We start from the raw sequence: 26,935 nt of genomic DNA, 5'->3' as shown, positions 1-26,935 counted from the left end.
AAACCCTATAACCTGTGCACCCTCTCTATGTCTTGTGTCTAAGCAAAATGTGTGTGTGCCAAGCCGTGTGAAGTATAAATGAAACAAAAAGGACCCAAATGCATTTTTGATCAACAATGTCTTGCTTCATGATTAATGCATGATTGGAAAGACAGATTAGTCTATCTGCGGCTATTAAAAAAACTAATACAAGACACTTTTTTTCTTTAGATCCGAGGCTATTCATAAAGCAATTGGGGCTGTAGCCTTAGATGTCCAGGCCTAACAACACCACTGACATGTACAACGCAGACAGACAGAAAGCTAAACTATTGATAGCATACAAAGCAAGCCACCAGTGACTATGATCCCAGGTTAAAAAGATTTATTAATACATGCAAAGCAACAGTAAGAGTTGCTAGAAAATATTGTAACATATTAACAATTTGGCCATTGCTTTTCTGTAACTTATAGGGAAAAAAAGCTATTTGACCTCCAATATCTAACTCCTTTTGGTGATCACAGTTTAAACAAAGTGTGAAATCACTTACAGAACTTTCTAGTTCAAGGTTAAGGTTTGCCTTTTAAAACACATACAACCATACAACCAAACCTACACTTAGATTTTCGCAGATTTTGATAGCAACTGAAAACTGAAAAGTGAAAGCTGAATAGAAACTGAGAAATGTCCTGGGATTTCACCTCCTCCCCTTGCTATGTATAACTATCTGTGGCCGGTGGGTCAACAGCTGAACCAGCTGTTTTTTAAATGGATGTTGCAGCATTCCGTGTTTGGCCTGAATATGATTTGCATAAATATCTCACTCACATTCTCAAACTTACAGAAAAGAAAAAATATATATATTTGGAAGAGGAAACTGGGATTGGGAAATGCTAACTCAGTTTGACTTCCTGCATAATCTGACTTGGCAGCCATGTCAAACCGAGAAAATAGAATTACTCCAACGTGGGATTTTACTTGGCCAACATGCCATTATCTGAGTGACATCCAGCACCTTTACACACTCCTTCAAAAATATGATTTTGCGCCTCTTTTCATAAATCCAATCCAATTTTGAATACAATACAATACAATTTCCTGTTAGCTTAGCTACATCCATATGCTTATTCTCTTTTTTTCTGAAAGTGAAATGAAAAGCTATATCACTCTGATATTCAAATATGAGGCAAGAGCCAGGAGGCAATTAGCTTAGCTTAGCATTAAGACTGGAAACATGTGGAAACAGCTAGCCTGTCTCTGTCTAAAGCTCTAAAGCTCACTAACGAACATAGTATCTCATTTGTTTGATTTATACAAAAGTTGTGCTTTTACAGGAAGTCTGTGTTTTAGACTTTGATGTCCATCTTTTATATGTTGATGGTCTTGACCCATCAGTCTACTGCTGTCACCATGTTCAGTCTAAGTAGTGGATGTTTTGAGTATAATGTTAATATTACTGAACAATTTCATTTAAAAACCACTATGAATAAAAGTATTTTTCATTTGACCTGCAGTATATACAGTGAGAGCAAAGAGTGACTCACAGCCAGGTAGAGTGCAGCATAGACACTGAGTGCTGCTTCCTTGGATGGGAATGTCTTGCGGGCACGCATGATATCATCCTGGTTCCCTGTGCAGGCCTCTTGGTGGCTGATGTAGCGCAGGGCCTGCTGGCAACCCAGCGCTGTGTAGTTTGGCTTACAGACCGTCAGGAAGTAGGGTGCCAGGTTCCCTGTCACAACCTGGCCTGCATTGACAAAGATGTCCACGGTGAAGAGGCCAAAGGTGTAGACTCCTGGGAAGAAAAAAGAAAATGTTAAGAGATTGGATTGCAGAGCTTTAGAAAAGACAAAAACACAGGACGGCAATGATCAGAGAAAATCCCTTTGAACCCTTCCAAGAGTCTTACAGCAGAGAGTGAGTATGTGACTGACAGACAACTAGCAACACAAATGTATCAAGGTTAATTTATTTTGCACTTTAGTTGCACAATAACAAAAGAGAGTGTGTACAGCATGTGCAATGTCAGTGTAAGGTTTCATGTCATTTATTTAGGGTGGAGTGCGGAGGAATAGTTGAGGAGTCCTACAGCCTAAGAGAAGAAGCTGTGTTTAAGTCTGGTGGTACGGCAGCGGATACTTTTGTATCTCTTGCCAGACATCAGCAGGCAGAAAAGGCTGTGGCTGGGGAGGGTCCTGTCTTTCAGTATCCTCTGGGCTCTGTGCAGGCACCTCATCTCACCAATATCACTAATGCTTGGAAGCTGAGTAACAATGATCTTCTGGGCGGTTTTAATCAGCCGCTGCAGAGTCCTCCTATCCTTGGCTGTGCACATTGCATGCCAGTTTGTGATGTTACCAGTCAGGATGCTTTTTGTTCCTCCTCTGTAAAAGTTGACAAGAATTTTGGAATTTTTAGAGATGTTGAGGAGGCGTTTTTGCAATAGGTGGTGACACAGGAACCCCAAGATCCTGGCTAAACTATGAAGCTCAAAGGTTCAAAAAGGCTCACAACTTGAGGTGATTATTTACAGTCAAATAATTCATCATGCAGTTTTATGGCTATATATTTGGACTGGTAAATTTGATCAGTTTACCTGCTATGGGCAGATTAATTTTGGAGCCTGGTTTCCTCCGTTCAAATATATCTTGTGTTCAAAAGTTGATATAGCTGCACTACCCTTAATAAGAAGCATCTTGCATTCAGTAATGTTCTGGTTCTGTCAGTAATGTTATCTGACGTTCAGAGAAATTCAGAAGAAGAGGCAGCAAAACAGCTTTTTCTCACAAAATCATATTAAGGTCCTTTCAGAGGGGTTGCAGCTGCTTCAAAGTTGGTGTTCTCTATTTTGAATCAGCAGGGTGTATCTCCATAATGAAGTTAGGCAGCAGTGTCAAATAGAGAGCGGCAGCCATCGCCTCTCTCCTTGCCGCTGCCGCCACTGACCTCAGTGCCACACCTGCTGTTTGTTTGAACATTGAAGGTAGATTCAGCAACCACTCACTGTCTAAAAAACCTTTATAGAGACTGCATGTCTGTGCATCCCAGATACCTCCCAGTCACAATGTTTGTTTACAATAACTTCTGTAGAAAACCCCTGCATAGCCTACATACAATTTAATGGGAAGTGTATACATCTAATTCATCTTAAATGCATGTTTTATGCTTTCATATGTCATTTATAACACACTTTCATTAACTGAAGTTGGAGTTGGGCCACAGACTAAAGAGAATGAGAGCTCAGGTTTACCCACAACTAGCAGTTTACACTGTATTCAGACCAAATCAGGTGTTGCTGCAAATAGCTGCAGTCTGCTGCAGCGGTGTGGGGGTGTTTATTTGTGCTTAGGCCTCTCCTCTCTCCTGTCTCTCTACCATCGCTGTCTCTCTCTCTTTATCAAACCAAAGAAAACTTCTAGTTATCACTATTTTGCAGCATAGTATGAAAGCCAGACCCAGTCTTCAAAACTGGGTACAGGAAATAAACCAAGCGATGAAGCTGGGAGGGTATCATAGTTTCATAGCTGGCAAGATGGATTCTTGCATGATTTTGTGATCTCACAAGTCTTACTGCCTTGCAAGGCTACAAGGCTGACAGGGATAACATTCCTATTTACCACTGTAGACCTAAGGTTCAACTACTGGTAACAACATATAATAAAGAAATTGTCTCCAGTTCTGATAGAGCTGTCCACCCCCGTAGCTTCTAGTACTTCCTCAAAGAATACTGAATGGTCCGGTACTACCGTAGTTAGGCCAATGCATTATTCTTGTGAGTCCACATCACACCCACATCAGGATCACCACTCTGTTTTTTCAGTGAGAATGATTCCCTTTAACTACAGACAAAACCCTTTTATCTCACAGCAGAGACCTTCTCACACTGCATGACACTGCATAAAACAGGTCCGCTGTCTACAGGGACACCACAGTACCAGAAACACAATCCCCTGCTGCTCACCGATACCAAGAGTCACCCAGGTGCCACCGTCCATTCATACTGCTCTTAACCAAACCAGCCAGGCTTTACGTCTTAGTGATTGAAGGGCTTTAACAGAAATAATTGCTTCCCTCCTACGAGAGCCCGGCCCTCTGTCACACTAAATTACCAAACAGGGGCTTAGTCAGACAACTCTTTCTCACACATATTGAGAGAGGTGTTCACCACATCAAACACACACACACACACACACACACACACACACACACTGCTGGGGTAACAATAGCAGCTTTTCCAATCACTGTCAAGTGTTTGTGCTCCTGCAAACTAATTCAACCCAGGCTTTGAAGCACATTTTACTGGGAAACATTCATGAAAATGGGCAGCGAGGCGTCATGGCTGTTAAGCAAGGCACTCATTGCCTTTTCCTTTCTCACTCCTCATCAGTCGCACAGAGCAGCGGTGTGAGGCTCCAGGTGCTGACAGGTCCATTTCTTAACAAGCATCAAATAGGTTTTGTCAAGCATCGTGTGACTCATTGGCTGAGCACTCGCCACACAGCGCATTGGCCTGATGCTGTCCCACTTTCTCCAACACGAACATGGAAACGTTGACTCACACTCACTAGCTAACCCCCTCCTCTCTCATCCTGTCTGGCTTTGGGAACACAGAGAGGGACAACCAAAATTGCTTATTAGGGCATAAATCTAATTCAGTTTGCCTGCTTCAAACAATGCCATGATCTGCTGCAGAGTGTGGCCATGCATGTGTATGCTCAGGAGTCTAAGTATGCATGCTTATTGTGTGTATGTGATCCTTCCTGCCTTTGGGTATGTCTGTGTCGTTGGGTGAGCCGGGTTGAAGCAATGCACCTCTTCTTTGATCCGGTGCCAGCGTCTCCACAATGCTGCAGTGTGATGCACAACCCAGTCAGTCTCAAAGTTATCACAGTTTCCCAGACTCCCTGTGTGCTCACAAACACTTTGACACACACAAGTCAAAGGTAGAGACCTCCTCAAAACACTGGGGCTGAGTGGTGAATATGAAGATGTGACTAAGCTCAATGTCACAGAACAAGACAATGTTGAAGCGTGTGGTCATATTTCACTGAAACGTGACAGTGGAGAAGATTGCAACCAACAGAAACCCAGTGATGGGAATAACAGCGTTACTAACGGCGTCACTTTTTTCAGTAACGAGTAATCTAATTGATTACTCTTCCCATCTTAATAACGCCGTTACCGTTACTGCCAAAACATGCGGCGCGTTACTATAATTGAAGCTGTTTTTTTCATCAGACCAACTAGATGTCTGAGCCGAGAGGCTTTTTTTTACTGTTCTTCCTTGGTTAGTGGGCAGTGCACGAGACAAGCGCATGAATGCTGACGATTGGCTGAGGTTGAGTAAAATTTCATGGTAAGCCAATCAGAGGTAGAGTTGGGCGGGTGTTCGAAAGCACGCATAGTCGGACTAACAACGAACAACACAAGCGAGTCAGTCAACGAGAGACAGGTATGGCGAGTTGTGTTGCATCTTATTACATTTGCACTAAAAAGAGTGTATATATTGTTTGAATACATTTTTGGTACATTGCTTAAAGAGCATAATTTAATTTAGATTTATTTGTTGGCTGGCTGCAGCCTCTTGAAGTGAGATTGTCAATGGCCAGAGAAAGAGATTTATTTTTATGGAGATGTATTTTTTATTTCTTATGTATTACCTATTTATATTTAATGACCTTCTGATTGCTTCTGACAATGGACTTGTCTCTGTACTTGTATTATTAGATCTTAGTACTGCATTTGACACCATTGACCATAATATTCTTTTACAGAGACTTGAGCATCAAATTGGCATTAAAGGAACCGCACTAAGCTGGTTTAAGTCATATTTATCAGATCGTTCGCAGTTTGTACATGTTAACGATGAATCTTCAATAAATACAGTTAGTCATGGAGTTCCACAAGGTTCTGTACTTGGACCAATACTATTTACTATATATATGCTCCCTTTAGGCAACATTATTAGGAATCACTCCATTAACTTTCACTGTTATGCAGATGATACGCAGTTATATCTATCGACAAAGCCCGATGAAATTAATCAATTATCTAAATTACAAACATATTTTAAGGACATAAAATCCTGGATGAGCTGCAATTTTCTGATGTTAAACTCAAAATTCAAACATTCTTGTTCTTGCCCCAAAAACCTTAGAGACTCACTGTCTAAAGATATAGTTACTCTAGATGGCATTACCTTGGCCTCTAGCACCACTGTCAGGAATCTTGGAGTTATCTTTGATCAGGATTTGTCTTTTAATTCCCACATGAAGCAGACCTCTAGGACTGCCTTCTTTCATTTACGTAATATTACAAAAATTAGACACATCCTACACCAGGCAGATGCAGAAAAACTAATCCATGTATTTGTTACTTCAAGACTGGATTACTGCAACTCTTTATTATCAGGTTGCCCCAATAAGTCAATTAAAACGCTCCAATTAATAATACCAATAAGAATGCTGCAGCACGAGTACTGACAGGAACTAGAAAAAGAGATCACATCTCTCCTGTACTAGCTTCTCTGCACTGGCTCCCTGTAAAATGTAGAATAGAATTTAAAATCCTCCTCCTCACCTATAAAGCTCTTCATGGTCAGGCCCCTTCATATCTTAAAGAGCTCATAGTATCCTATTACCCCTCTAGAACACTACGTTCTCTGAATGCTGGGCTACTTGTGGTTCCTATAGTCTCTATAAGTAGAACAGGAGCCAGAGCCTTCAGTTACCAAGCTCCTCTCCTGTGGAACCAGCTTCCAGTTGTGGTTCGGGAGGCAGACACCTTCGCCACATTTAAGAGTAGGCTTAAGACATTCCTCTTTGATAAAGCTTATAGTTAGGCCTGGATCTGGTGAGTCCTGAACCAACCTTTAGTTATGCTGCTATAGGCCTAGACTATCGGGGGATTTCCCATGGTGCACTGAGCTCCTCTCTTCCTCTCTCTTTCTGCACTCATTCATGTCCCATTAATGCATGTTACTAACTTCACTTCTTTCCCGGAGTTCTTGTGCTTTCTCGTCTCGCAGGTTCTTATCGATCCTGGTGGAGCCTCCTGCCATGGTCCTGCTTGATTGCCATTGCCAATACTGTTGTTGCTGTGCACCTGTCTGACTCTCTCTCTCTCTCTCTCTCTCTCTCTCTCTCTCTTTCACCCCAACTGGTCGAGGCAGACGACCACCCACCTAGAGCCGAAGGATCTGTCCTAGGTTTCTGCCTTTTAACAGGTAGTTTTTCCTTGCCCTTGTCGCCAAGTGCTTGCTCATGGTGGTACTGTTGGGTCTCTGTAAATAATGTTTTAAAGAGTTCGGTCTAGACCTACTCTATTTGAAAAGTGTCCTGAGATAACTTCTGTTATGAATTGGCGCTATACAAATTAAATTGAATTGAATTGAATATTTGGATACCTTAGTTTTGCTATACATTGTACAGTTAGATTGAAAGCACTTCATACTGTTACATTGTTCTACTTTTTCGAGGAAGAAAATACTTGAAGTACACTGTATCTACCAATTGTCTGAAGTTTTTTTTGGTTTATTTGCAACATCTATTGTGTTATTTGTATCGATCCACTATATAAACATAATATCTACATACATGGCATTTGATTGGAGGCTAGTCTCACTTTGTCCCACAGCAACATTAAAATAGTTTAGACTTGTGTACATTGTTTCTGTTAATAATATATTGTATTGAGTGTCCATCTCATTATAATATTTAGATTTATCATAAATAATTGAACATGCAAATGTATTTTAAGTTCCGTTAAAGAGGGGTGGAGGTGGGGTCACATTTGAGCATTTAAAGATTTACTTGAAAGTAACGAAATTGTTACTTTCTGAAGTAACTAGTCACTTTTATAATTTGTAACTGAGTAACTAATTTAGTTACTTTTTGGAAGAAGTAACTAGTAACTGTAACTAATTACTTTTTAAAAGTAACTTGCCCAACTCTGCTGAAACCACTTGCCTCAACCTAGCGCACAGAAGAAACTATGGTCCCTGGCAAAAAACCCAATATAGAGCCAGTGTTTGGTTTGTCGAAACTATTTTCAGGTGATTATACACTAATGAAAACATGCCTATGAATATTATATTAATTATTATTATTATATTTCTGCCAATAGATCCTCCTAAATAAGTGGTTCTCAACCTTTTTGGTGTCAAGGACTCCCAAATCGATACACATCAGGCCACTGACCTGTTTTTTATTGAATTCTGTTAAGATTTAATTATTCTGTAAGTGTCGAAACTGTAGATTGGCAGATTTACAGTAAAGTGTGAAACCTATGAACAGAATAGTCATTCATATACATTAGTTAATTTGGCTAACTTCTAGTCAGTGAAATAAGAGTGCGTGAGCCCGGACCACAAGTTGACAGTCACAGTGCTCAATGTTATACACTGGACCTTTAATAGGTTTTTTTAATCAAGACAGACTCATCCGTCTGGAGAAGGACTGAATCCCTGCCATTGAGATCATGGTATATCCTGGGAAGTCTTGCCAAAACCTGCTACCATTTCCTATGAAGAATGCCATTAGAAACCTGACATTTGGTACTTGGCATATTTAGCAACTTTGTACGTCATCATTCACCTATGTGCTGGTCTCCAGCACAACCACCAGTGACAATCCTTGATATGTTGGTTCCCATGACAAACTCTCATTCATTGGCTCCCCTGCGGTGCCCGATAGTGATGGAGAGAGCGCACCGGGTCGGGCCGAGAAGAGACAACGAAACTCCGCCGAGAACGTTGATAATGAGATTCCTGAACTACAAGCAGAAGATAGAAGTGATAAAAGCCAGTAAGGCAAAGAAAGACATCCTCTACAAAAACCAACAGTTGCGCTTTTACAATGACCTCGCCACAGAAGTGCACAAACAACGGAGACAGTACGACTCAGTGCGCCAACTGCTGCGGAGCCTGGGCCTAAGACACGGCATAATACCAAACTGGTGATAACTTATAGGGAATAAACATGCACATTTAACACTCCGATGGAGGTGCAACACTTCATAAACAAGGTGAAAGAAGAAGCTGCAGGAGTAAATGTTGAAGCCTGAGACAGAGGAAACAACAGAACTGTAAGCTGAATGTGTGTGTTTACATCCCTGCAGATGTGAGGTTGATCATACGGTAAGAGGGGTTGTGCAACAACAGACTGTGAAACAATATTATTTGTGGTACTAAAACGGGGAATCAACGAAACGTGAAAATTCTCTGGGTTTTTTTTCTTTTTTTTTCTTTTCCCTTAAAGTAAAATATTCTTTCTTAACATGCTAAAGTTAAAGGCATCAGTATATCAGTATTTTGAACACTGGTAGCTTACAATGTTTGCACAGGTTTATACAACATACTCCAGTCAGGGATGTTTGTTGTTACATAAAGCAGCATACACTGTTAAGCCCTGAAAAAGCAGGAGACTAAGTTTGAACATTTTTGATTAAGCTGCTGCAGATGTAGGATGGTTTGCACACTAAAACAGGCAGTGTAATAATAGAGTAAAGATACTATAATTTTTGTTATTTTAATGGAACTCCGCTCAAACATTGCCCTCTATCTTATTTTTCACTCTTTAGTAATTTTCGTAAGTAATATGAAAGGAGTTCGTTTAGTAAATGTTGGCATTAAAAGCTGCAACAATGTCAGTATTTTAACACTGGCAATTTATGAGCTTGCACTTACACTACTTTTTTTTCAGGAGTAACTAGAAGTAAAACGGAGCGGGTTAGCAAGGGCAGATTACACCTAATTATTTTTTTTTTCTTTTTGTTTTAAACTGGTCTGAGAGGAGACTGAGTGGACTGATCCAGGGATCTGTTCGCAACAGTAGCTGGAAGCAAATCTAGGGGGGCTTCCCATTTAGTTGGGAGAATGGGGTTATTGTTTTTCTACTGTTCAGTGTGTTCAATGAATGTTCTAGGGTTTAAATGTGTTAATCCTCTCAGATATGTCATTTTCATTAAGGGGACCTCATGGTATATTATTTGGAATGTCTCAAAAAGTAGAACTTAGAAAAGTATGTACTTCCTGGAATTGCAGAGGTTTACAAAAAACTAAGAAAATCAAACAGGTTATGAATAAGTTGAAAGACACTGATTCAAAAATGTTTTTTCTGCAGGAAACACACACCTTAAAAGAGGACATTGTAAGAATTAGAAGGAGGTGGCAGGGGAGCATCTATACAGCATCATTTTCAACACAGGCAAGGTGAGTTGTGACACTAATCCACCAATCAGTGCCCTTTCAGGTTTCTAATGTAATCAAGGATAAATTTGGTAGCTATTTGATCGTCCAGGGATTGCTGCTCTCAGTGAACTAGAATTTGGTTAATATATACGGCCCCAATACAGATGAACCCAGCTTTTTTACAAATTTATTTCTCACACTTCATCCAAATCTAGGGAGTTACGCCAGAAAAGACAGCAACTAGAATCCAGAATACAAATTCTTCAAGAGCAGGTAGGAATAAAGGAATATCTAGGAATAAAACCCCAGAAGCAGAAAAAGAATTGTTGCTCTTAAGAGCAGATAAATTATCGGCAGCTAGGGCAGCATCCAGTATGCTTAGGCTGAAACAAACCTTCTACGAGCAAGGGGAAAAACCCGGCAAACTTCTAGCCTGGCAGATCAAACAGATAGAAATTAGGAAAAACATTACTTCAATTATCAACAATAATGGCAATACAATAATAGACCCTGCTGAAATAAACAGGGAATTTAGGGAATACTATGACAATCTATATAAATCAATACAACCCCCAGGCCCAAAAGACATTTCTGGATAAGCTGGATATCCCAACTATTTCTGAAGAATTTGCAGAGATGCTAGAGGCAGATCTTAAGGAAGAGGAAATAAGCATCGCTATTGACGGCATGAAAGCAGGTAAATCAGCAGGATCAGGAATCCCAATAGATCTGTATAAAAAATTTAAGACAAAATGACTTAAACCACTATTAGAAATATTTTTGGAAGCATTTGGTAATAGTAGTTTACCCAAATCAATGACTGGTGCGTTAATAACACTACTGCCAAAACCAGGGAAACCCAACAATAGATGCGGAAATATGAGAACAATAAGTCTACTAAATTCTGACCTCAAAATTCTATGTAAAGTCTTGTAGCAAGATGGCTACAAGAAACATTACCCAGTGTAATACACAGAGATCAAAATGGGTTTATCATTGGTCGCCAAGGGTTCCGCAATGTTAGGAGGGTCCTTAATATTATTCAAAGCTTGGAGGACTCTTCAGATATGGCCCTCCTATCTGTAGACGCTGAAAAGGCTTTTGATAAGGTGGAATGGTCTTACCTTTTTAACACTTTGGAACGATTTGGATATGGGAACAAATGTATAAAGTGGGTTCAACTACTGTACTTTAACCCTACGGCGGAAATACTAACAAACAAAAATATATCAGAACCTGCTCTATTTGAAAAGTGTCCTGAGATAATCAGAAACAATCTCAATCAAAAGAGGATGCCGTCAGGGGTGCCCCTTGTCCCCGCTTCTGTTTACTCTGGCGATTGAACCATTTGCTATAGCCGTACGGATGCACACAGAAATAGTGGGAATAACAATTGGCCAGACAGAACATAAACTTTCCCTATATGCGGATGACGTTATCTTATTTCTCACGCACCTTAACAAAACAATCCCTGCTCTTCTACAGTTAATAAAATAATTTGGTGCCATCTCAGGATATACAATTAATAACACTAAGTCCTCAGTTCTATTACTTAATGAAAAGGAAAGGGAAAACCCACTTATGGAAACTTCTAAATTTAAAGTGGTAGATAAATGTACATATTTAGGAATACAAATTGGATCTAAACTAGCTTGGACTGTAAAAATTAACTATGAGCCTTTGACGGAAGAAATAACAAAATCAATTAATAGGGGGATTACCCTGCCTCTATCTTTGATTGGCAGAATAAATATTATAAAAATGGATATACTCCCTAAAATATTTTATGTATTTCAGAATATTCCACTACCTCCACCTGATGATTTTTTTCAGAAGATAAGAAGGTTATTCACAGAATTTATATGGGCTAATAACCATGCCAGAGTTCGCTTATCACTCCTACACTTACCATATAGTAAGGGGGCTTAAAAAGTCTAAATATAACCTGGTATTATTAGGCGGTACAATTAAGGACCATCAAGTTTTACTTTGCAACAAGGGATAGTCCACAATGGACAGAAATGGAATTGGAGGGTTTAAGTTTGCCTCTACCGCTATACTTATATTCAGATACATTGTCGAATTTGATGAAACGAACTACTAATCCAATTGTTAAAAATATGATAAAGGTGTGGTTTGAAGTGAAAAAATGTATTAAATAACCTAAAATATTGTCTCAGTACAGTCCTGTGTGGGGAAGTCAACACTTTACTACAGGGAGAGCAGATGCTGTATTTAGAAAATGGGTATCAAAGGGATTAGAAAAGACTTGTATTTGCCCAATTCAGATAATATGATGTCATTTGAAGAAATTAAACATAAGTATGACATAGATAAAAAATATTTTTTTAAATTTCTCCAACTCAGAGCTTTTATCAGGACAAGTCAAAATGGTCTTATAACCAAACCCTTAACATCCAGCTTGGAAAAATTGATGTCTAAGGACAGTTTAAGCAAAGGTGCTATTTCAGAGCTGTATGATGTATTAATGTCTAACTCATCAGAAAATTCAGATTGTAAAAAAAACTTATGGAGTAAAGACCTGGGAAAAGAGATCTCCCCTGAGGACTGGGGATCAATATGCACAAAGGCTCACTCCCAATCAGTCAACACTAGATTGAGACCGTTACAGTATAAATGGACAATGAGAACTTATATCACACCAGCTAAATTAAATAAATATAATAGTAATATTCCTGATCTATGTATAAAATGTATGAAGGAAAAGGGGACCCTATTCCACTGTGTGTGGCAATGCAGTGAGGTCAAAGCTTTTTCGGAAGAAATTAAAAAAGCAATAGAAAAGATTATCTCAAAAGATCTTGTGATAAGCCCAGTTTTCTTTATTTTAGGACTTAACCCCAAAAATCACAAATACACCAAGAGTGAACAAATAATGATAGATATGTGTCTTTTGCATGCAAAAAAATCAATTGCATTGTTTTGGAAGAAGTCCAGTAGACCAAGTGTCACATACTGGGTCAGGCAAATGTTAATAACTTTTCCTTTGGAAAAAACAACATATATACAAAGAGGGAAGCAGGAACCTTTTGAGAAGGTTTGGGGACCATTTGATTTGTTTGTGAAAGTTGTGGAGCTAGCAGACGAAGAGGAGGTTTGAGCACTGGTCAATGTAAACCTCTTAGTGAGCCTAATGAGAGTTTAGATGGTGAAGTTACCTTTAAATAAGATTGATTAGACAACAACAACAAACAACAAACAATTTGTTGCACTATTTTTGTAATATACGAGTGTTACTATCTGAGAGGTTTATTTTATTTTATTTGTTTATTATTATTTATTTATTTTATTTTTTTCATTTATCTTGTATTTATTTATTTAATTTCTCCTTTTAGTCTTTTGACTTAAAATTGTTTGTTTGAAATTTTGTGTATACCACCTGTATCTCAGTGTAGTCTGGAATAGTGGATGTACACTTCTGTGAGTTTGTAACTGTACACTGTACACATGTGTTTTGAGTAAAATGCAAATAAACATATTGTTCAAAAAATAAATCATGCATTTCTTCTGATTACAAGACAAGCAATCATGGAGTTTGATGCTAATAAATGGGTTTAATTATCTACCCCAGACAGCACTTTATGATCCAAACTGTGGAAGGCGGACGGAGCTGCTACGTTCACGTTATTTTCTCCCAAAGCCTGTGTCATAACTAATTTAACACTCGATTAAATAAATTGTGTTCAAACAAATCGCACAGAAACACACAGCAAACCTAAGGCCAGCTAATATTTAATGCACAGTGAGTAGAGTCCCATAAGGTTTAAAAAAGTGTTGTTTTTCTAATCCACAGTTTCTGACCAGCTGCAGGTATTATCAGATCGTGCACACATTTAACTCAGTATCTAATCTTTTCAAATATGTTTTGCTCAACTGCAAATGAAATCACACACAGTTTAAAATCTCTCTGAGGATTTAGGCTCACTATATTTTCAGCACTGCTCTCCTTTGTAGTGTGCCAGTATATTTGTTTTTACAGCCTCACTATTGTGAGAACAGCCATTCTGCCTCTTTACAATTCAAACTGCTTATAAGCTTCGCCAATGGGCATCATTACAGCAATTAGCCTTCCAGTAGTGATCTGAATGAATCAGTGCAGAATTATTTTCTACTGGCAACAACAGGGAGAGGCAGTCGGGAATGCCACCCACTGAACATATGATGAGTAGGATGAAAATGTCTCCATAAAAACAATAAAAACAACCATAAAAGAGTCACCCTTGATCAAGGTAAAATCTTTATTGCTATTTTAGTCTTTAAATCCACGACCAACTGCTATTTTAAAGTGGCACTTGATTTTACCTGTCACAGTCACTTTGTTGATGGGGTGCTGAAGGGGCTTTGTCCACTCTCAGAAATAACTCAAATAGGAAAAAAAAATTGAGGCGTGGAGTGTAGGACAAAGGTGTGTCCAGTGTTTTTAGAGCTTGAGCCACAGCAGCTACTAAACATGAGGACATCTCATCATCTGCTGCCTCAGTGTCTGCAAAACATATTTTTAAAATGGTCTTAATTAGGGATGCTCGATATTGGCTTTTATGCCGATATTCGATATTCCGATATTGTCCCACTCTCAATTTCCGATACCGATATCACCCAATACCGATATATGCAGGCTTTTTACACCAAAACTATTAGGTAACAACATAACATATCTCCTATTGTGGAATTAACACATTATGCCTAATTTTATTGTGATGCCCCACTGGTAGGGTGGCCATTTCCTTCACATCGAAAAAGGAGGACACTTTGCATACACAGGGACACGCAAGCAGATATTTGTTTGGTATGGTCCGGTTTTAAATTGTAATGTTTTTCCACCAGATTACATAAAGGTGCATACACATACCACATAGCTAATAATAAATATACAAGATACAGCTCATGACAACGTGCCCTTCCAATTCAGATTACATAGGTCTACTAAACATCATACAGAAACTGTTCTTAATGTTTTTATCTGGATAGATAAAGGGTAAGAAAAATGCAGCACCTTCTGTTTCAGATGTATAGGATTTGCCTATATATATATGAGTATGAGCATTTTCAGAATTTCAATTATATTCTCTGTCTGAGAGCTTGATTGACAGCCTGGGTGATCCCACATGGCTCATTTGAATATTTAAATTAATTAATCTAAATTGTGTTGATAGGTCACTACACGAAAATGTAACCAATGAAATTACTTATTTTGACACACATTTTTAGCCAATAAGTATTAAACTAACGAGGTAATGTGTCAAAAGGCGACCTTTTTAGTTATTTTCTCAAAAGGAGGACAAATGAGTGTCCGGCTTAAGGCTGCGTCTGCAGCTGGACAGGGCATTTAAAAGCCGGACTGTCCGGCCTAAAGCCGGACGAATGGCCACCCTACCCACTGGGTGCATACATAAATGCAACATGGCCTTCCAAATGTAAACACTGTCTGTGCAATAAGAGAACAACTTCAGCTTCCATCGTATTAATACTGAAAAGAGCACTAACACTAATCGCTAGCTACGCGCTAATTGCTAGATAAGCGCTAGCTTTGGTTAATGTGTTTAATTGTATTATGCACCTGAAGGAGTGCTAATGTAAATTCTAAGCTAATTGTTAGTTTGGTTAAGGAACAGCTCAGAGCAGGGTAAAATGTTTAAGGTGCATTGTACTTATTTTATGTTAATATTAAAATCATTCAGCTTTAAATTGTTTGCTTGTTAGCCACGGTTAGCAACCAACCAGTCTAGCGTAGTTGTTGTTGTTATACGTCATCTAGGGCGCGCCGGTAAACGTCCCATGCTGCGTTCAGGCAGGCTCGGAAATGCTGAAGCCTACAGAACAAACATCGGTTATAAAAACCCAATACAGATAATTCCCTATATTACATTTTTTAGTGAATATCGGCCAATAATATCGGAGGGCCGATATTATCAGACATCCCTATAAATAATTGACAAAATGGTTTTCCTAAACACATTTGAAAAGCTACATTTATACTGAACCCCAAAACTGCTTCTGATACTGTACAATCGGAGTATGAAAATGTGTGAATGTGCTTAGTTTCCATTTCTGAAGAGCAGTTGGTACCTTGTATGGCAGCCTCTGCCATTCACCAAATTCAATTTTTTCAATTCAATTTTATTTGTATAGGCGCCAATTCATAACAGAAGTTATCTCAGGACACTTTTCAAATAGAGCAGGTCTAGACCGAACTCTTTAAAACATTAATTACAGAGACCCAACAGTACCACCATGAGCAAGCACTTGGCGACAAGGGCAAGGAAAAACTGCCTGTTAAAAGGCAGAAACCTAGGACAGATCCTCCGGCTCTAGGTGGGTGGTCGTCTGTCTCGACCAGTTGGGGTGAGAGAGAGAGAGAGAGAGAGAGAGAGAGAGAGAGACAGACAGGTGCACAGCAACAACAGTATTGGCAATGGCAATCTAAGCAGGACCATGGCAGGAGGCTCCACCAGGATCCATGAGAACCTGCGAGAAGAGAAAGCACAAGAACTCCGGGGAAGAAGTGGAGTTAGTAACATGCATTAAAGGGACATGAATGAGTGCAGAAAGAGAGAAGAAGGGAGGAGCTCAGTGCACCATGGGAAATCCCCCGATAGTCTAGGCCTATAGCAGCATAACTAAGGGATGGTTCAGGACTCACCTGATCCAGCCCTAACTATAAGCTTTATCAAAGAGGAATGTCTTAAGCCTACTCTTGAATGTGGTGAGGGTGTCTGCCTCCCGAACCACAACTGGAAGCTGGTTCCACAGGAGAGGAGCTTGGTAACTGAAGGCTCTGGCTCCTGTTCTACTTTTTAGAGACTATAGGAACCACAAGTAGCCCAGCATTCAGAGAACATAGTGTTCTAGAGGGGTAATAGGGTACTATGAGCTCTTTAAGATATGAAGGGGCCTGACCATGAAGAGCTTTATAGGTGAGGAGGAGGATTTTAAATTCTATTCTACATTTTACAGGGAGCCAGTGCAAAGAAGCTAGTACAGGAGAGATGTGATCTCTTTTTCTAGTTCCTGTCAGTACTCGTGCTGCAGCGTTCTGAATTAATTGGAGCGTTTTAATGGACTTATTGGGGCAACCTGATAATAAAGAGTTGCAGTAATCCAGCCTTGAAGTAACAAATGCATGGATTAGTTTTTCTGCATCTGTCTGTGATAGTATGTGTCTAATTTTTGTAATATTACGTAAATGAAAGAAGGCAGTCCTAGAGGTCTGCTTTATGTGGGAGTTAAATGACAAATCCTGATCAAAGATAACTCCAAGATTCCTGACAGTGGTGCTAGAGGCCAAGTTAATGCCATCTAGAGTAACTATATCTTTAGACAGTGAGTCTCTAAGGTTTTTGGGGCCAAGAACAAGAATTTAGTTTTTTTCTGAGTTTAACATCAGAAAATTGCAGGTCATCCAGGATTTTATGTCCTTAAGACATGTTTGTAATTTAGATAATTGATTAATTTCATCTGGCTTGATTGATAGATATAACTGCGTATCATCTGCATAACAGTGAAAGTTAATGGAGTGATTCCTAATAATGTTGCCTAAAGGGAGCATATATAAAATAAATAGAATTGGTCCAAGTACAGAACCTTGTGGAACTCCATGACTAACTGTAGTATTTATTGAAGATTCATCGTTAACATGTACAAACTGCGAACAATCTGATAAATATGACTTAAACCAGCTTAGTGCGGTTCCTTTAATGCCAATTTGATGCTCAAGTCTCTGTAAAAGAATATGATGGTCAATGGTGTCAAATGCAGCACTAAGATCTAATAATACAAGTACAGAGACAAGTCCATTGTCAGAAGCAATCAGAAGGTCATTATTAACTTTAACCAGAGCTGTCTCTGTGCTGTGATGAACTCTAAATCCTGACTGAAAATCCTCAAATAAACTATTGTTATGTAGAAAGTCACACAACTCTTTGGCGACTACTTTCTCCAGAATCTTAGAGAGGAAGGGGAGGTTAGAAATCGGTCTATAGTTGGCTAAAACCCCTGGGTCAAGAGTGGGCTTTTAAGGGGTTTAATTACAGCTACTTTAAAGGACTGTGGTACATATCGTGATAATAAAGAAAGATTAATCATATCCAGTAAAGAAGTGCCAATTAAGGGAACAACTTCTTTAAGCAGCCTAGTTGGGATCGGGTCTAATAGACAGGTTGATGGCTTCGATGAAGAAATGATTGAAGTTAACTGATGAAGATCGATAGCAGAAAAACAGTCTAAATATATATCTAAGTTTACATTGGCAGAAGTCCCTGAACTTGGAGAGCCACTGATAACTGTTGATGGCAGTTGGTGATTAATTTTCTCTCTAATAGTAATAATTTTATTATTGAAGAAGCTCATGAAGTCATTGCTACTTAAGTTTAAGGGGATATGTGGCTCAATAGAGCTGTGACTCTCTGTCAGCCTGGCTACAGTGCTGAAGAGGAACCTAGGGTTATTCTTATTTTCTTCTATTAGTGCTGAGTAATAGGCTCCTCTGGCATTACGGAGGGCCTTTCTATAAGTTTTAAGATTATTATGCGATTGAGCGATATTCTGATAATTTGGAAGAGCGCCATTTCCTTTCAGATTTCCTAGCTATTTGTTTTAACTAATTTGGTGGTTATACCACGGTGCTAGTCTCCTATGTTTTAATAATTTCCTTTTTATAGGAGCGATAGAGTCTAATGTTGATCGTAGTGAGCCTGTAGCACTATCGACAAGATTATCAATTTCAGAGGGACTAACGTTATTATAGGACTCTGTTAAATTCAGACATGGCATTGAATTAAACACTGAAGGAATCTCCTCCTTAAATTTAGCTACAGCACTGTCAGATAGACATCTGCTGTAGGAAGTTTTGCCTAATGGGTTATAATCTAATAGTATGAATTCAAAAGTTATTAAATAATGGTCAGATAGGAAAGGATTATGTGGGAAGACTGTTAGATGTTCAATATCAATGCCATATGATAGAACAAGGTCAAGAGTGTGATTAAAACAATGAGTTGGTTTATTTACACTCTGACAGAAGCCAATTGAGTCTATTAATGGTATAAATGCGTTATTAAGGCTGTCATTGTTAACATCCACATGAATATTAAAGTCACCTACAATAATTACTTCATCTGATTTAAGGACTAAACTTGATATAAAATCAGAGTACGGTCCAGGAGCGCGGTACACTATAACAAATAGAACTGGCTGCAGTGTTTTCCAGTTAGGGTGAGAAAGACTAAGAACAAGGCTTTCAAATGAATTATAATTTAGTTTAGGTTTAGGGTCCATTAAAACGCTCGAATCATATATGGCTGCTACTCCACCTCCTCGGCCAGTGCCTCGAGGAATGTGAGTATCAATATGACTGGGGGGGGTGGATTCATTTAGGCTAACATACTCCTCGTGGGACAACCAGGTCTCAGTAAGACAAAGTAAATCAATATCATAATCTGATATTAATTCATTTACTAAAACAGCTTTAGAGGACAGAGACCTGATATTTAACAGTCCACATTTCATTCTCTTATTTTGTGCTACTGAGGAGTTGGTTTTAATTTCTATTAGATTTTTATGTTGAACTCCTCTTGTTTTTATTTCTTTAAATAATTTAGGTGGTCGGGGGACAGACAGTCTCTCAGTCTCTATTGGGTTTTGGGTGGGTGACTGTTCTAAAGAAAGCGCAGAGAAGTGTGTAAGACAGCAGCTCTGCTTCCTGGTCCCAACTCTGGACTGTCAGGTTTTAGAAATAAACTTCGCCATATTTCTAGACAAGAGAGCCGCTCCATCCAAAGTGGGATGGATGCCGTCTCTCCTAATCAGACCAGGTTTTCCCCAAAAAGGCTTCCAGTTATCAATGAAGCCCACATCGTTTGCTGGACACCACCTCGACAGCCAGCGGTGGAATGACGACATGCGGCTATACATGTTATCACTGGTCACATTGGGCAGGGGTCCAGAGAAAACTACGGAGTCCGACATTGTTTTAGCATAATTACACACCGACTCCACATTAATCTTAGTGACCTCCGATTGGCATAAACGGGTGTCATTACCGCCGACGTGGATAACAATCTTACTGTATTTACGATTATCTTTAGCCAGCAGTTTTAAATAGGATTCAGTGTCGCCCGCTCTGGCCCCAGGGATACATTTAACTATGGCCGCTGGCTTCGCTAACTTCACGTTTCTGACTATGGAGCTGCCAATAACCAGAGTTGGTTCCTCAGCGGGTGTGACGCTGAGTGGGGAAAATGTATTGGAAACGTGAATGGGTTGGTGATGAACTGTGGGTTTCGGCGTTTTAGTCTTCCTTCGCTCAGTCACCCAGCCTCCCTGTCATCCCGGCTGCTTGAGAACATGCAGCTGTTGCTGTATTTCCTGAACCAGTATAGAACAATTTTGCCTTAGCCCTTTAAAATCAAACCCAATCAGAGATCATTCAACAATGTTTCAGCAATAAAGCTGAAAAAGATACAGATTTAAACAAAATTTGATGGAGCTGCTGTGGGCTGCATCTACATGTCACAGCAACATGGCTATGGCATCTACATGTCATAGCAACTGTACTATGCAGTGTATAATTGTACTAATTAGTGAATAATTGATGAATTGTCAATACATTTGAAAGCCCCACAGGGCTCACACAGTTATAGAAATAAAGTGTACATATGTTTGGAAGAATTGAAAACTGCCACAATCATACTCAGGCTCGGAGTTTAGTGAAAAAACAGCATCAATGAGTGTGCAGGATGAAAGATGGAAAAACACTGAGGATTACCATTTTGAGAAATCATTTTTAGAGCATGTTCAAAGTGCTCATGGTGCAGAGCAACCTTGGGAGGTCGAAGGCAACTAGAGGAAGAGGAAGGGATATATCTGTGTTGAGTGGAATCAGACTGTCAGAGTAGAGCTGTACTGCATATGGTATCCACAGACACTTTAACATCAGCAACACTGCAGTCTCCTGAGACGCTGCATATACTGACAGAGGAGTGTGACATAGATTATTAAACGTTAATGCTGAGATTTGGAGGGAGAGAGGAGGCAGGGCAGTTCTGTGGTTCTTTTAGGTGTTTATTATGGAGGAGGGCATGTGTTTGATCAGCAAATTAGCAATAATTAATCTATTGTGTTTATGTTCATGAAATGATTATGTTCAGATGAATTCATTAATTGTAAATGTAATTCAGATGAATTAAATTAAAAACATGTTCAATCCAATGACAAATTATTTCAAAACGCATGATTCTGACTGTATCCACCCCCATTGGATGTTTCTTGTACTTTTTTATGGAAGTTACACTCAAAAGTTCATGTTTGAATATACTATGTGATTAAATGGCTTTCTTTCAGGATTAAGAAATTCTGTTGGGCCAACTTAATTTACTTGGGTTGGATGAACTTCATTTACTAGTGTAACAACTGTAGCAGCAGATGATTTTAGAGATTATCTGGAAGAAACATGATCGAACAACATTTTTGATTTTAAAATGCTGTCAAATAAAACCGGCGGCTGTGGCTCAGAGGTAGAGTGGAGTGTCCACTAATTGGAAGGTTGTTGGTTCGATCCCTGGCTCCTTTAAAAGGAGGAGGCTGTGGTCTAGACCTGCTCTATATTAAAAGTGTCCTGAGAACTTATGTTATGGTTTGGCGCTACAGTGACAGCCACTCAGAACTGCCACCCCCAGTTGGCTGTCAGCCTGATATATCCATTCAATCCATTCAGAAAAGCAAGAGCCTGTCATGGACCAGCTGGCAATTCTAAGCTGCTGCATCTGTATATAAATAAACAGAATTAAATTCAATGGCTTTAACTAAAACTGGGCTGAATTAATGCCAAATTTACATAGCCCAGGTTCATGAAAATTCCATGAAATTGATGCAGTAAAAGTGGTAAGCAGTAAAAATGCTCTTCCACACACCTTTAATTTGCAGAACAGAAAGAGGAAATATGTTTTACTTAATTTCAGTGATCCTGTAACCATATAACTATCATCCTCTTCTCAGGATGCGTGCTGCCAGATCGTTCCGTCATCAGTATTCTGTACACATCACGTGCCATCTTCAGATTACTCCTCACCTCTGCCTGCTATCTTCAGTAAGCCATCTCCTCAACCCTCTCATCATCAGCTCCATTACCTTTTTTGGAAATAAAACATCTGAATCCTCTGAATCTGTCTTGCATTTGGGTCCACACCTTCATCCACTACAACAAAAATATCTGCTCATTGCAACTAAGGTTAGGGAAAGATCATGAAACATTAATTTCAGGTCTGTGACGAGAGGTCTACATCCACCACCCCAACGTCCACAGTTGTCTTTGTTCTATGTTCAAGCGTTAAATTTACAACTGTCAAGCAGTGAAAATCAGAGGTCAAGAGGTTAGACCCAAATTCAGTCTGAGAGGCAGAGCTGGTACAGTTCAGATCATTTAATTACAAAAGGTGTCAATATAAAAAGGCTTACGGATTAGTCAGGTAGGTAAGGTAAATGGTAAACGGACCTGTACTTGTATAGCGCCTTTCTAGTCTTCCGACCACTCAAGCATTTTTCCGCACATTCACTCAGCGATGACAAAGCCCATCAAACAGAAACTAACACATTCACACACCGATACACAGCATTGGGAGCAATTTGGGGTTCAGTATCTTGCTCAAAGATACTTCAACATGTGTGCAGGAGGTGCCGGGGATCGAACCAACAACCTTTTGATTAGGGGACAACCCGCTCTGCCTCTGCACCACAGCCGCCCTAAAAAATCACCCGGGCCGGGCATACAAAAACAGACAAAACAGACCAAGACAGGAGGTGAAGTTACACCAGACACACAAGGAAGGACCCCAACATAAAACAGGAAATAATTGAACTAACTAAAACCCCAAATCTCATGCGCTGACGCTGAATGTCGGCACTGGGGGTAAATCGTCAGTACAGAAATGTCCAATAGGGGTGTGACATCACCATCTGCACATACAGTATATGTCATATATGCTGCTCAAGCACATACTTCCCGTCTTTCTGACTGCAAATTGATAACAAATGGTTCATCCATGACACCTACATCATGCAAGGTGTGAAAAATGACGCTCACGCTGTGAGGGTTAGTGTGGGTCTGTGTAGTCTACCGTAACTCTCAGCAAAGTCACAGAAATAATTTAAGATCACCTTATCATCTCAAATGAAAAAAAAAAAACCTCGTAGTTTGAGTATTTTCTACACTGCTATTATTATTTTAATGTGTAGTGTCTAAAAGTTTAGCCCTTTTGTGAGGATGTATACAGAGTGTATTGGAAATAGACTGCAAAGGTCTTGACCAATAGTATTGCTGCACTTTTAAGCTGTGTACAATGACAGTGCTTTGTGTCCCCAAAGAGCTAGCCTAACATCTTTTGAAACATTTATGTTATGTGGAGTCTTTTACATAATGTCACTGGAATAGGGGCCTGTGCATGAACTTCCCAAATCTAAAGTTCAACAAGCAAAGCCTTAAAATGCATGAAGGTAAAAACACACTGTTCAAGCTGAGTGCGAGAGAGCACCACGGCCCTCGGCTGTGTTCTAAATTTAATCTTTCCCGAACAGCATGGTCCTGTGAGTCATTATGCAAAGCAACGCCGTGTCTGAGTGAAAGGGGAGGGCTGTGGAGCTGCGAGACGGGCGGGCTCACATGACACTGCGCTGCTCTCCAGCAGATGTAAATTCTGGCAACAAGCATGTGCAAGCATACATACTGATGCGCATGAATATACACACTTGGGCACACATACACACAAAAATACACAGCACAAGCACGCACATGGAATGTGTCACGTGTTAACATTGGCACACTCTTGACATTAGAGAGAGGCAAGAAAAATACAAAAGAGAAGATGTGGGAGCAGCTAGGCTGAAAGAATTCAGCTTCTGCATGACAGCTACAGGACACAGGAGTATTCTGGGTGAAAGAGTAACAGCCTCTCACTGATCCTGATGCTACTTTATACTTCTACTCAACTGCATTTCAGAAGGACATATAGTTAGGGATGGAAAACGAGAACCGGCTCCAAATTTTCTGATCCATCTGAAACGTATGCCACAAAGATTATCAATTCCATTCCAGCTCTGTCAATATTAGTGAGTCTGCAGAAGAAGTGATAGGCTTCATAGCAATGCCAGCTAACAATATAATTTCTTCGGTGATGGTGCAGTCCATGGGCCAATGGATGCATCTGCACTGTTTTGGGTAGGCTGCTTGATGTTAGAGATGTGAAGGAATACAAACAGGTGTTCTACACGCTGAGATGGCTGGTCAGAGTTGTTAAGCTGACTCTTTTCTAATCATTAGCACTATTATTATTAGTGTGCCTGAAAAGCACACTACTATTATTCCCTGTGCTTAATATTTCCCCGTGCGTAATATTCTTCCGTACGTTTTTCGGTCAACTACTCCTCCCGCAGTTTTGGTCGCACGTACACAAAAAGGTACCAAGACGTGCGGCTCGGTGGGGACATTAGTGCTATGACTTTTCTAAGCGTTTCGCCAAACAGTTTGGCAATAAATCGCCAAAAACCAGGCCGAAAAATGAATGGGTGTATTGGTAGAATACTCAACTGTTATTAAGTGCCTTGTTCTGGTCCTGGTCGCCTAGCAACCAAAGCCTGCAGCTCACAAGCTTGACTGTGAACAGGCATTACTCTTCCATGTTGTTTTTCAGTCAACTACTCCTCCCGCAGTTTTGGTCGCACGTACACAAAAGAAGGTAACAAGATGAGCAGCTCGGCTGGGACATTAGTGCTATGACTTTTCTAAGCGTTTCACCAAACAGTTTGCCGATAAATCGCCAAAAACCAGGCCAAAAAATGAATGGGTGTGTATTGGTAGAATGCTCATAGCTAGAGTGCGTGACATCATTCCTAGAGTGTAGAGTGAGAGAAAAAATTGTCAACAATTATAATTATAAACTGCTCTCGGGGCCACAAATGTCACTGTACAGAAATAATTTATAGATAGAAACAGGTAAATCTGATGGGGTTGCAGCAATAACACTGCTGAAGCTGTCAGACAAATAATTTTGGCAGGAAACGCAGTGATGCGCCAGCAACAGCCACTCACGGCCCCATCTACTCCCATGTTAATTGGAGAAGAGAAATTTTAAAGGAGCCTGTTGCACCTGTTCTTTCTCAATCTACCGAGGTCACATTTTTTTACTTTAGCCACTGAAACTCGTCATTCCCATGGTCAACAAAATGATGATGCTCACGGTCCTTTCGGTTTTCATTTCGGTTGTTCCTGGCCAATGGTTTCGAGGGGGTTCATTTTGAGATTTTCTGTCTCTCTCAGGAATGAGAGACAGAGAGAAAGCATGCAGCTGTGCTTAACTGCTATTAACTGCTGTGGCCTAGCCCTGGTTAGCAAGACAACCAAACCCTGCCTCTCACAAGCCTGACTGTGAACATGCACAGGATAGGTCTTGTGAGTAAAATGAATAAACATCTCATGAAAGCAAACACAGGAGCATCCTTTAAGCTTGAGCACATATGAGACACAGCTGTTCATTTTCCCATCTGCCTCACCGTGTGTCTGGATGGGATGTGTCATCTTCAGTGAGTTTGTCACTCAACTATTGGCTATTAGATATTGTGTCAAATGTGTTATGGAGGACAGACAAATCCAGGCAGAAAATGTGTAGGGAAGTGGCATTTCCTAATTAGCATTAAACAGGGTACATAGGAGGTAGGTTTTGTAGACATTTGGTCATAATTCAAAGTTTTGGACTAATCAAAACTTGGACTTTATGAAGGTACTATAGGAAAAGTTTTTTACTGGATAATGTTAATCAAAGGCCCCATATGCCTTGACAGATGCAGGCAGGTTGCAAATTAAACAAAAAAACTGAATAAATTAGTGGAAACACATAAAAAATACATCCATGAAGCATAATAGCTCACTCAATTGTTTGAGTATAAAAATTATATAAGTCCTATGCTATGGTCTTCTCAGTCACCAGACCCAACTGAGCAGTGACAGTGCTTTCCACTGCCATCATCAACACCAAAATCATAGCTTATCTTTTAGAAGAATGCTGTTCATCCCTCCAGTAAAGTTCCACAATTGGAGTCTATGACAAGGAGCTCAGAAGCTGGAGGAGCGTGGTGAAAAAACAGCTTACTAATGGTAGGATCACACTACACAATATTGTAGCACTCTGTAACCTTGTTTAGATAAGTGCTATACAAAGAAAGTTAGCATTATATTATTAATATTTTAGTTCATTTGAGATAGTGAATGTGTCAGATTTGATGACCATGCAGCAAATTCTTACTGTTACTGTGTCCAAAAGGCCTGGTACTACACATTGGAATCATGACTGGCCACATTTCATCACTTGTGTAATGTATGGAGTTAATTTGTAAATTTCCAGAACTAGCTTAACTGTTCCACCTTACAGGACAGATAGCACAATTCATCTTGGACTTCACTGTGTGCTGCTCTCTGTGATCTTAATGGAACAAGTGGTGGAGGTAGTGAAGAATCATTCTTAAATACAAGTCATTTTGTCGTGACCTCCTTAGGCATGTTTGCCTTGTCAATGCAGTGTTGTGTTATCTTACTGTCACTATCAAGTGTGAACCCATCGTGACATCACCCACTGGTTTGTGGACTACTGTTTCGAGTTTGGCGTTATGGCTGTTGCCAGTGATGGTGACTTAAGTGTGAGTTGGGTTGTGGTCATTTGTTTGGTTTTAACTCATCTGTAGCTGGTCACACATGTTCTCGTATT

At 39.8% G+C, this 26,935-nt stretch overlaps 1 protein-coding gene across 6 annotated transcripts in view; it reads right to left on the bottom strand.

The window, feature by feature from the left end:
• The window catches only part of LOC127369174 (phospholipid phosphatase-related protein type 5-like), a 131,249-nt gene that overhangs the window by 31,496 nt on the left and 72,818 nt on the right, over positions 1-26,935 (bottom strand). For all 6 annotated transcript variants that reach the window (XM_051410278.1, XM_051410274.1, XM_051410275.1 and 3 more), the window contains one exon: positions 1,525-1,775. In XM_051410278.1, coding sequence (XP_051266238.1) covers positions 1,525-1,775 — 251 coding nt within the window. The remainder of the gene's footprint in view (positions 1-1,524; positions 1,776-26,935) is intronic.

This window comes from Dicentrarchus labrax, unplaced genomic scaffold (assembly GCF_905237075.1).
Source record: "Dicentrarchus labrax unplaced genomic scaffold, dlabrax2021, whole genome shotgun sequence".
Taxonomy (NCBI): domain Eukaryota; kingdom Metazoa; phylum Chordata; class Actinopteri; family Moronidae; genus Dicentrarchus; species Dicentrarchus labrax.
The sequence above is the reverse complement of the archived record's forward strand: the minus strand, read 5'-3'. Positions and strand labels throughout refer to the sequence as shown.